The sequence below is a fragment of the Bufo bufo genome, unplaced genomic scaffold (genome assembly GCF_905171765.1).
Source record: "Bufo bufo unplaced genomic scaffold, aBufBuf1.1, whole genome shotgun sequence".
Lineage (NCBI taxonomy): Eukaryota > Metazoa > Chordata > Amphibia > Anura > Bufonidae > Bufo > Bufo bufo.
The window spans coordinates 13,657-25,006 of record NW_024400679.1 but is presented as its reverse complement, the minus strand read 5'-3'; the positions used below and the strand labels follow the sequence as shown (position 1 = coordinate 25,006).

Sequence of the window (11,350 nt, the reverse complement as noted above, 5' to 3'; positions counted from 1 at the left end):
GAGATCAGCGGTGACATCACTGAGAATGCCGCCTCTCCATTCACTAGAGATCAGCGGTGACATCACTGAGAATGCCGCCCATCACTGGAGATCGGGGTGTCCTCGCTCTCCGCTTGGTCCGGTCAGTGTCCTGGGAGTCTCTGTGGCTCTGGGGTTCAGACTGGTGCGGTTCCCTCTGCTTTTTCTCAGACTGCACAATCTGCAGGATCTGCTGTGAGATCCGTTGTCTGCGGAGGATGGGTGTGGTGCGAGGATGTAATGTTACACACTTTCCCTCACCACAAGTGCTTGCACTCTGCCATGTGGTTATTATGGACACCCTGTTCCCCCGACCGTCATTAATGCGCCGCCTTCTGTCAGGTCTCGGGGTTTTGGTAAGACAGATTGTAACTTTGAGTTTTATAATTTGCCAAAGGATTTTTCACCCAGATGAAAGAGCGCTTCAGTAAAAGGTCCTGGGGTGCAGACATCTGTGCACCATGTTACTGTAGAGTGTCCCTTTTAAAAAGTCTTGAATGTCCCCTTAAAGGAACCTATATTACTGTGTGCCGCCCCTCGCCCTCTACACCGCCGTGCCTCAGCTGCCCTACATTGGATCCGAGCAGTTGTCGTGCATCTACTGCGTCATTTATCATTTGCACTTTCTTTTGCAGATCTGTCGTTTACCAGCAAAGTTCCAAGGAGTCGGCCACCTTGCAGCCGTTTTTTCACCCTACAACTGGACATTCAGTCTGATAAGATCCGCACCGTCCAAGACGCACTGGAAAGTCTCGTGGCCAGAGAATCTGTCCAGGGTTACACCACCAAAACCAAGCAGGAGGTGAGTCCCCGATCCTGGGCCATCGCCAGCAGTTACTGCATCTGATCCACCACCAAAGACTTCTTACCTCTGACTGCTTCCAAGCCTCGCGCAGCGCTGCGTCCGGCCTCGGGTCTTGTAGTCCTTCCCGAGTGGACATCTAAAACACGGGGAAACATTATTTTGTGGGTTAAGTTGGAAAGTCTGATATAATCTACACCTGAGGGTCCAGATCTGCAAAACACGGACAGCGGCCATGTGCTTACCGCATTTCGCTGACAGCACGTGGCCGGCACTATGATAGAAATGCCTATTCTTCTCTGCAGAATGGAAGTGCGGAAGCAGACCGCACATGGTGGTGCTGTCCGTATCTTTTGTGGCCCCATTGAAATAAAGGGGTCTACACTGCGCTATGATGCGCACCCGTTCGAATGGACCCTAAATAATTTGCCTTGTAATGATCCTATGTTACTCCAGTCACATCTAGAGCTGCAGTCACTGGGTTCCTGTTTTCAATTCCCCGGATTTCACCAGTTATTGGGCAGCTCGAGGAGTTGACTGCAGCTCTGCATGTGAATGGAGTATAGACATGGCGGAGGTTGTCTAGCCTTCGGTCACTAGTGACGTTTCTGCTCTTTCAGTTCGTCAGCACTTTACACATCTGTTCACAATGTTTTTTTCCTTGGATTCACTTGTGACTCTTTGCTGGTCTTGATTTCTGTTTTGTCAGGTTTAAAGGGGTCGGACAGTTCTTAATCCTTCCTATATGATGCTAAAGTGTCATGAGCAGCTGTTTAGAGTCGTGTCTCTCACCTCATCACTGGCTGCAGGTCCATGACCCATGTAAACAGTGCCAGGCCAGTGCCACCCCAACCATTGTAACCAAGATGGCAGCTGTGACATTCACTCATGTGACCACTTACCCGGCTGTCACTGCGCTGGTTCTGGACTGCTTCATCTATGGTCATGTGAGTGACTGCCGCCACCCTGTCAATGGTAACAAAGATGGCATCAGCTTAGCGTTGTTTACATGGGCAATGATTTGGCAGCCGTGGGCTGTGTAACCTGCCGTGAGGTCAGAGGAGCTGCTCTGTGCGGCTGCTAATGACGCGTTATACACTTTAGGAGCACGGAGGGAAAATTGGTAGCAATTGGCCAACCCCGTTAAGAGAACAAAAATCGGTTCCCTTGCCCACCTACCTGTCTGCAAAATAGACTTACCAGCTGACCGGTTTGTTACAGTGTATCAGTCTGGAGTCCAGGCTGTTCACCTCTCAGATGAATGACTGATACCATTGTAACAAACCACAGCTGTGAGATTCTCTTGGCTGTAAGGCTGGGGCCACGCGGTGACTTATTCGTGGGACTTGTCTGCAGCCGTCGTGCCTCCATTTTAGGCCTGTGATTTGTTCTTAAAGACGCAATAGTCGCATTGCGATCTATGATGAGTGACGTGTGATCTGCAACCAGAAGTCGTGTTGCAGCTTGCTGACACCATTGACGATCATTAGCTGCGATGTCGCTGTGTAGCCGCAGTATTAACGAGAATGCTCCCATTCCCTGACGGCAAACAATACACCGCAGAGCTCATTCGTTATACGCAGCTCTAGGTATACCTCGGGCTTCAGCCTAAATGCAGGAGTGCCTGGCAGGGGTTAAGCCGCTCTCCGAGCTCCGCCGCGGTCTAGGTTTCCCAGCTGTGTGAAGGTCGCTGCTGATGTGGGAGTAACGCTCATCGCCAAGCGACTTGTGATTTTTAGCTTGTAAGTTTTTGGTGGGTAACCCGTCATTTCTGGTCTTCACAGAGCGTCCACTGTTCAATTAGGGGTTTAGGAGAAATGGGCCGTTAAGTTTACGTTCTGGTGGCTCCGTCTGGTTTTTATTTTGATGTCTGGGCTGGAAATAAAATTCATGCATGATAATTAGCTCGAGGCTGAGCGAAGCCGCTCTCCTGACATTTAGACAAGGGGAATTTTCCTAGTGGTGCAGGTCTGAGGTGTAGATGAGGCCTCGGTCGTGTAGAGAAGCCGATACTTTGGGGCGTTTGTGTCTCACAGGTTTGCATTGTGCGAGGAGATGGCTGTCATTTACATTTCTGTATTGGCCGGAAAGTAAATGCCCCCCTTCCCTGGATCGCCTCACCTCATGGCCATCTAATGGCTCTGCTGTAAACCCTGACCTAGAGAGAACCTCCAACAGATCACTGCCCCGGCTAAGCTGCGCAGCAACGCTCTCCATGGGGTGCAAAGCTGCAACTCCCATCATGCTCGTGCATCCTGCCGCTGTCAAGGCATTATGGGAACAGTGTCGCCCATGTACAGAGAAATCCTCTTCCTGAAAATATCGGTGCATGCCGGATTAACAGACATTGTAGATTAGTGGTAGTCACCTGACTGTAAACTGATCCGGAGCTGATACATTGTTACAGTTGTATCCAGGCCGGACTGAGGGAGGATTGTCTTCACTGGATACATTGTAGCAGCTTTCAGCTGGGAGATTTATTGGGCTGAGTTCACACCGTTTGTTTCTATGCTGAAAAAAACCCATGGAATCACGAAGTTGAATGGAAAGTCACAGAACTTATTATGCAAGAATTTCATTAATAAAACCCTTAATGTGACGGTGGCAGGTATTGCCGCTCAGATGTTCCTAGAGCCAGGAGACCCCCACAGGCCCCTTCATTGTAGTGATCAGCGGTGCCCTCACCCGCTCTCCAGTGACGTCCTTGGATCTATCTGTAGGTGCATAGGACTTAACGAGGACGAGCAGCAGATTAGCCTCTTATTAACTGCTCACACAGTCCTATAAACGCACACCGTGTGCTGGTGACGTGTTACGCTGCCGCGCACCGGCTGGCACATTGAAACAATGATAACGGGCCTGGTACTGAACAAGCAGCTAGCACATACGTCACATCACTACCCACGTGATGCCCTTCAGCCCTCAGTACAGACTCGTACATCCCTCATCTCTGCAGGGTAAAAGCACTTTGTGTTCTGCTTGCTGTCAGTGAATTGGAACATTATAATACCGCAAACTACTCGGTAGCAACAGATCTATCTTCTGTCCTGGATTTCAGCCTTCATCCTCACCTACACATTGCCTTTACCGAAGGGTCTGTTCACACAGATCTGGTGCATAATGCGCTTTAGAATTCGAGCCCCATTGATTCCAATGGGAGTCCTTATTGCCATTCTTACGGCCGCAGTTTAGGAAACAGTCGGCATCTGCTGCAGACTGGCCCCATTGAATGTGCGAACCTGCATCAGAAATCTGAGGGTTAGCCTTGGCTTTCTGCGATCGTACATACGACCACGGAGCTGTTTGTCCAGCTGAGGCTACTTTCACATTAGCGTGAACAGCCTGCCGGATCCGTGCTGCCGCTAGACATGTCGTCGTTTTAGGCCCCTTGCAGACGAGTGTGAGCGGATTAGGTCCGGATGCGTTCAGTGAAAACTGTGCGATTTCGCAAACAAGTTGATTCAGTTTTGTCTGCGATCGCGTTCATTTTTTATCACTCGGGTGCAATGCGATTAAGGCTACTTTCACACTAGCGTTCGGGGCTCCGCTTGTGAGCTCCGTTTGAAGGGTCTCACAAGCGGCCCCGAACGCATCCGTACTGCCCTAATGCATTCCGAGTGGACGCGGATCCGCTCAGAATGCATCACTCTGGCAGCGTTCTAGCCTCCGCTCCGCTCAGCAAGGGGACACCTGAACACTGCTTGCAGCGTTCGGGTGTCCGCCTGGCCGTGCGGAGGCAAACGGATCCGTCCAGGCTTACAATGTAAGTCAATGGGGACGGATCCGTTTGAATTTGGCACTATATGGCTCAATTTTCAAACTGATCCGTCCCCTATTGACTTTCAATGTAAAGTCTGGACAGATCCGTCTGAAGCTACTTTCACACTTGGAATTTTTTCTACAATATAATGCAGACGGATCCGTTCTGAACGGATCCCAAGTCTGCATTATATGAGCGGATCCGTCTGGGCAGACATCAGACGGACCCACTCTGAACGGTAGTGCGAAAGTAGCCTTAATGTGTTTTGCACGCACGTGATAAGCTGAAGGTTTACAAACAACATCTCTTAGCAACCATCAGTGAAAAATGCATTGCATCCGCACTTGTGTGCGGATGCGATGCTATTTTCACGCAGCCCCATTCACTTCTATGGGGCCTGCGTTGTGTGAAAATCGCAGAATATAGAACATGCTGTGATCTTCGCGCAACGCACAAGTGATGCGTGAAAACCATTGCTCACGTACACAGACCCATTGAAATGAATGGGTCTGGATTCCATGCGGGGGCAATCCGTTCGCATCACGCATTGCACCCCGTGCCGAATACTCGCTCGTGTGAAAGGGGCCTTATTCCAGCCACCTCTCGGCATGTCTGTCGTGCTGCCTGCCTCCATTAGGCTACTTTCACACTGGCGTTTTGGCTTTCCGTTTGTGAGATCCGTTCAGTGCTCAGCGGTCCAAAACGGATCAGTTTTGCCCTAATGCGTTCTGAATGGAAAAGGATCTGCTCAGGATGCATCAGTTTGCCTCCGTTCCGCTCTGGAGGACGCCCGCAGCGTTTTGGTGTCCGTCTGACGAAACTAAGCCAAACTGATCCGTCCTGACACACAATGTAAGTCAATGGGGAGGATCCGTTTTCTATGACGCAATCTGGCACAGTAGAAAGCGGATCCGTCCTCCATTGACTTTCAATGGTGTTCAAGACGGATCCGTCCTGGCCATGTTACAGATAATACAAACTGATCCGTTCTGAACGGATGCAGAAGATTGTATTATCTGAACGGATCCGCACCAAACGCGAGTGTGAAAGTCGCCTTATAGTGAATGGGGCTGGAGTGGACTTCTGGCGGCAGCATGGATCCGGCAGGCTGTTAATCCCGCCGTAGAACGCTGCCGCTAATGTGAAAGTCGCCTGATTTATATCCTGCTACCATCATGCCTGATTATGATTACCCTGTACAAGTATATAAATAGGCCATACAAAAAATACGGTGGAAAAACTGTTCCATGTAAAATGCGCTCAGAAGGCGAGGGGCGCTGCCTCCGACTGGAGAGGAAGAAGCTTCTTTACTGTAAGAACGGTGAACCTGTGGAATAGAGACCTCAGGACGTGGTCACAGCAGGAACTGGGGACGGGTTCAAAAAGGGTTTAGACAAATTCTTAAAAGTAAAAAACATTAATGTGTAGAAATCGGAGTCGGACTTCCCTCTGGGATTCGCGTCCCCACCGATCCCTTGGTTGAACTTGATGGACATTTGTCTTTTTTCAACCGTATTAGCGATGTAACTATGCCCGGCTCTGGGGCTGCGGGTGAAAGAGCGGATACGGTCATGTGAATTTACTACATTTGGTAGAGATGATTGTTCTTCAGCCCCAGACTGATGCCTTGAGGTTTTATTGTCGCGGTGTGATACGCAGACGACCGCGGCGTTATTGTAGCAGTAAGACTTGGCAGCCATCCCTGCTCTTGCTTCCAGGGCTGCACATTCCTAGCGTCTGCGGCCTCAGCCGAGCATCCCCATACTCAGCAGAGCGCCGGTTGTCTGTGATTTCACATACTGGAGGAGCAATAAGACCTGAACATTTAACCATTTCAGCCCAGGGGCAAGTGATGGTACAAGTGACATTTGGATAATGTGTGAAAGCTTCATCCCGGCAGGACGTGGCAGGATGACGGGGGTTGTGTTCCTCGCTGATGCCCACTTGTTCCTCTTTCAGGTTGAGGTCAGCCGCAGAGTGACCTTGGAGGAGCTGCCGCCGGTCCTCGTGCTGCATCTCAAACGATTCGTGTTCGAAAAGACCGGCGGCTGCCAGAAGCTGACGAAGAATATTGAATACCCTGTGGACCTGGAAATCAGCAAAGGTGAGCGGGGTGTGATGGGAATGGTTCTGGTGATATTGGGGTCTGTGAGATGCCAGATACAAGCATCAGCTCAGAAATGGAGGGGGGACGTCATCAAACTGCAAACCGGCTGCAGTATGGTAGACTCTTCCCCAGCTTCCTGTTATGTGAAGGAAAAGGCAGCACGGAGGATTCCCCGGATCTGGGATCATGAGACTTCAGCAACATTTTCAAAGCATCCAGCGCTTTGGAATTTAGAATAAAACGTGACTTGTATTTACATGAGTAAAATGAAATTAAAATGTATTTTTCTCCTCCTCCTCCTCCTGTTGTTGGGGCAGGTCTATAAATGTGGGGCTCACACGGGGCGGCTGCTTCTTGCCTCTTATATTCGCACTGTTGTGTCAGCGGTAACTCTGTCTTTTTCTTCTGCAGAATTGCTTTCTCCCGGGATGAGAAGTAAGATTTTTAAAGGTCAAAAAACCTACAGGCTCTTTGCAGGTAAGTACTTCTTTCCATAGCGCTGTCGGGTGCGTCATCGTTCAGGATTAGCGTCAGATCTGCAGGTCTTATAACTGTTCTCCAGGATCCATGAGGAGTGTGCCTGACATTCTCATGGACCCTGCTTATCACTTATCCACAGTATAGGAGTAAGGCCTCTTTCACACTTGCGTTGTCCGGATCCGGCGTGCACTCCACTTGCCGGAATTACACTCCGGATCCGGAAAAACGCAAGTGTACTGAAAGCATTTGAAGACGGATCCGTCTTCAAAATGCGTTCAGTGTTACTTTGGCAACCAGGACGCTATTAAAGTCCTGGTTGCCAAAGTAGTAGTGGGGAGCGGTATACTTACAGTCCGTGCGGCTCCCGGGGTGCTCCAGAATGACGTCAGGGCGCCACATGCGCATGGATGACGTGATCCATGCGATCACGTGATCCATGCGCTTGGGGCGCCCTGACGTCACTCTGGAGCGCCCCGGGAGCCGCACGGACGGTAAGTATGCTGCTCCCCGCTCCCCACTACACTTTACCATGGCAGCTAGGACTTTAGCGTCCCGGCAGCCATGGTAACCATTCAAAAAAAGCTAAAAGTCGGGTCTGGCAATGCACCGAAACTACGTTTAGCTTAAGGCCGGATCCGGATTAATGCCTTTCAATGGGCATTAATTCCGGATCCGGCCTTGCGGCAAGTGTTCAGGATTTTTGTCCGGAGCAAAAAGCGCAGCATGCTGCGGTATTTTCTCCGGCCAAAAAACGTTCCGTTCTGGAACTGAAGACATCCTGATGCATCCTGGACGACTTTCACTCCATTCAGAATGCATTAGGATAAAACTGATCAGGATTCTTCCGGCATAGAGCCCCGACGACGGAACTCTATGCCGGAAGAAAAGAACGCAAGTGTGAAAGAGCCCTAAGGCTCTCATGGATGAGGGTCTGACTGGAACAACCACCTTATGAGAATGGAGGTCCTATGAGTGGCGATCGTGCATGTTCGCCGCTTGCGCTTCTTTCAGCTTTGTGGTACAGAGGAAGATAGCCATGAGCTGGAGTGGAGCCGTAGTGGATATGTGCGACTTCCACTCCTTGCGGATGGGGAACAGGTGACCCCAGTTCTCGTGGTTGGTGGGGGTTCCACGTGTTGGTCCTCAACCAATGAGATGCCTATCTCCTGTCCTGTTCATGAGGAAGCCCCTTCAATTTTCTAAGGAAAACTTCTTACTGAAGAATGGTGATTCATGCTCCGCTGGAGTAAGATGCGGCCCACCCCTTAACAGATTTGTCCTGTCATGCACTGTTCGTGCGCCACAAACGAATCTAGATATCAGTCATAATTATTGTAAATGTGTCGGACCACGGGGCCGCCTCTTCCTGCTGAGCTATTTCTGACATTTGCTGAGTGGTGAGGAATCGTAAAGTCAAAAATTTGCACAATTTGTGTACAACTTTTGTAAATGAGCCCCTTTTGTATTGGGGTCCATTCACACATCCGAAAAATGGCTCCGCATCCGTTCCGCAATTTTGCGGAACAGGTGCGGACCCATTTATTTTCAATGGGGCCGGAATGTGCTGTCCGGATCCACACATCCGTTCCGCCCCAAAAAATTGAACATGTCCTATTCTTGTCCGCAAATGGCATTTTCTATGAAAGTGCCAGCCATGTACGGCCCACAAAATGCAGAACGCACATTGCCGGTGTCTGTGTTTTGCGGATTCGCAAAACACATACAGACATGTGAATGGACCCTTACAGTTCCTTGTTTATTTTCAGAGGTTAAAGGGGTTGTGCAGTGACTTAAAGGCAGTTGTCTCACCACAGCAAATGGCATTTATCATGCAGACAAAGTTAATACAAGGCACTTACTAATGTATTGTGATTCTCCATATTGCTTCCTTTCCTGGCTGGATTCATTTTTCCATTATATTAAACACAGCTCGTTTCCATGATTACAACCACCCAGCAGTGGTGGTCGTGCTTGCACACTATAGGAAAACCAGCCTGTCCGCACTCGGAGTACTGGCCGCCACAGAAGCAGCTCTTTTTCCTATAGTGTGCGAGCACGACCACCATGGCCGGATTGCAGGGTGGTCGTAACCGTGAAAACGAGCTGTGTATAATGTGATGGAAAAATGAATCCAGCCATCAAAGGAAGCAATATGGAGAGTCACAATACATTAGTAAGTGCCCGGTATTAACTTTCCCTATGATATTCTCTGTCATTTGCTGTAGAGAGACAACCCGTCCTGACCTAGTCCTGCTCACACAGCTGCGTTACAATGTATCGGTGTAAGAGCCCGGAGTCTGCTGTGTTCTCCACAGATACATTGTAACAACCCATCATCCGTGAGTGGGACGGTGGATATAAGAATTTAATGTTTAATTGCAGATCCTGGAAACGGTGAGGAATTGAAACGTAAAGTGTACCGTTGAAGTGGCATGCGCAGCCCTTTAATTGTTACTGCAGGGTATTTGCCCCTATTTCATTCATTAATTTTCGTCTTCTCTTCGCCAGTGGTCTATCACCATGGTAACAGCGCAACGGGTGGACACTACACTACAGACGTCTTCCAGATCGGTCTGAATGGCTGGTTGCGCATCGACGACCAGACTGTGAAAGTGATCAATCAGTATCAGGTGGTGAAACAGACTGTAGAGCGCACGGCCTACCTCCTGTATTACCGCCGCGTAGACCTGCTGTGAACCGCGCCCCCCGCTCTGTGTCTTCTCGTGCGCAAGATTCCTGCTTCATCGGACACAATCCACCACTTTCCGCTTCCTTTTAATCTTCAACTATTTTCTTCCTTCTTGGGTGAGCCCCATTTTTGCTCCTCCCTTTGTCCCTACAGTTTTTTTTTTTTTTGTTTTTTTTTTTGTTCCCCTCCCGATTTTAGATTAGTCTAGGAGGATCAATTTATAACCAAGTTTCACTTAGCTTTAGGGACCCCACAAACCCCAAAAAGCCAATGCAGGGGATCGGGGTCAGATGTAGCCAGGATTGCTGATTCCCCCCCTCCCCTTTTTGGGATGCAAACCTTTTCAAGCCTATGTTACCTGCAAAGGGGAAAAACGTAGCAAATAAGACTGTTGTCATCCGCTTAGCAAGATGTTTCATATTTTACCGTTCTCTCCGCTAGGAGCGCCCCCATCTGGAGGCAAAAGGATCAAGAGATAAAGCCACCTCTGGGCGGGTAGGTTCAGTCTGCTGCAGCCGTTCAACCATAGCAAAAACTGCTGCACTCATGTGGACCCGGGGGGCCGAGGCGGCGGTTCTTAATACACAGGATAGATTTTTATTATTATTTTTTTTTTTAGTGTCTCGGGTAGAAGTGGCTGTGTCGCCCCTTGGGCACCCACGCGCTTCGCCAAAGACTCAACGCACCAGCATTACTCAGTCTACATGTGAGAACAGTACGGCCCTTCCTGCAAGCCTTCACTCCTAGCAAAAAGCCACGCTCTTCGCTTTCCGGATCACTAAATCAACAGTTAAAAAAAAATTAAAAATTAAAAAAAAAAAGTGTAAAAAATATGCACCAAGCTGCCAGATTCTCTAGGGTTTCTCGCATAAATCAATAAAAAAAAAAAGTTGAAACTAGGAAAAATAATAATAATGGCGGAATGCTATTTTCAGAGTTGCTGGGTGCCTTGCAAGAGTAAGCCGAAGTATTAGAGCGTTTTTAACCCCTTCCTTGCTGGGAAATGTGCCACCAGCACCCTCCTCTCCAGCAGCTGAAGGCTTTAAAAGGCATAAATAAGTGACCCCCTGAATGTGGGCGGTTTGTCCGTCTAGAGGACGATGCTTGTGATGAGACGCCCCAGTGCTGATGCTCGTCTGTGTACAGTGGAGGTCGGAGCCGCTCGGGATTCCAGGCAGTCTGCTTCATTTTGCTGTCTCGCTCTCCTCTAACGTTCCTGATTGTACACAGTTTAGTGATATCTAGGAGTATAAAGTCTTCGCCCATCAATAAAGTTACCACGTTGGTTTAAGATCTGGTGTCCCAGGGTCTCTTCATTGTGTGTCATTAGGTCGAGCTGCCTTGATCCCAGTGCGGAGCCACGTGGAAGACTCGCGGGAAATCAGCGGTTCGCACGTTTCACACTCGCTGCTAAAATCGCCACGCGAACTACAAACCAACGGTGACAGGGCCCTGACGCCTATCCATCACTAGAGATCAGCGGTGACAGGGCCC

At 49.4% G+C, this 11,350-nt stretch overlaps 1 protein-coding gene across 1 annotated transcript; it reads left to right on the top strand.

Annotated features, from left to right (window-relative positions):
• Positions 1-71: 71 nt before the first annotated feature.
• On the top strand, positions 72-11,149 carry LOC120984448 (ubiquitin carboxyl-terminal hydrolase 10-A-like). The gene is given in 6 exon segments (XM_040413371.1): positions 72-121; positions 654-702; positions 704-820; positions 6,540-6,684; positions 7,099-7,164; positions 9,676-11,149. Coding segments are annotated over 6 exon segments (615 nt in total). The 3' UTR covers positions 9,864-11,149.
• The last annotated feature ends 201 nt before the right edge of the window (positions 11,150-11,350 follow it).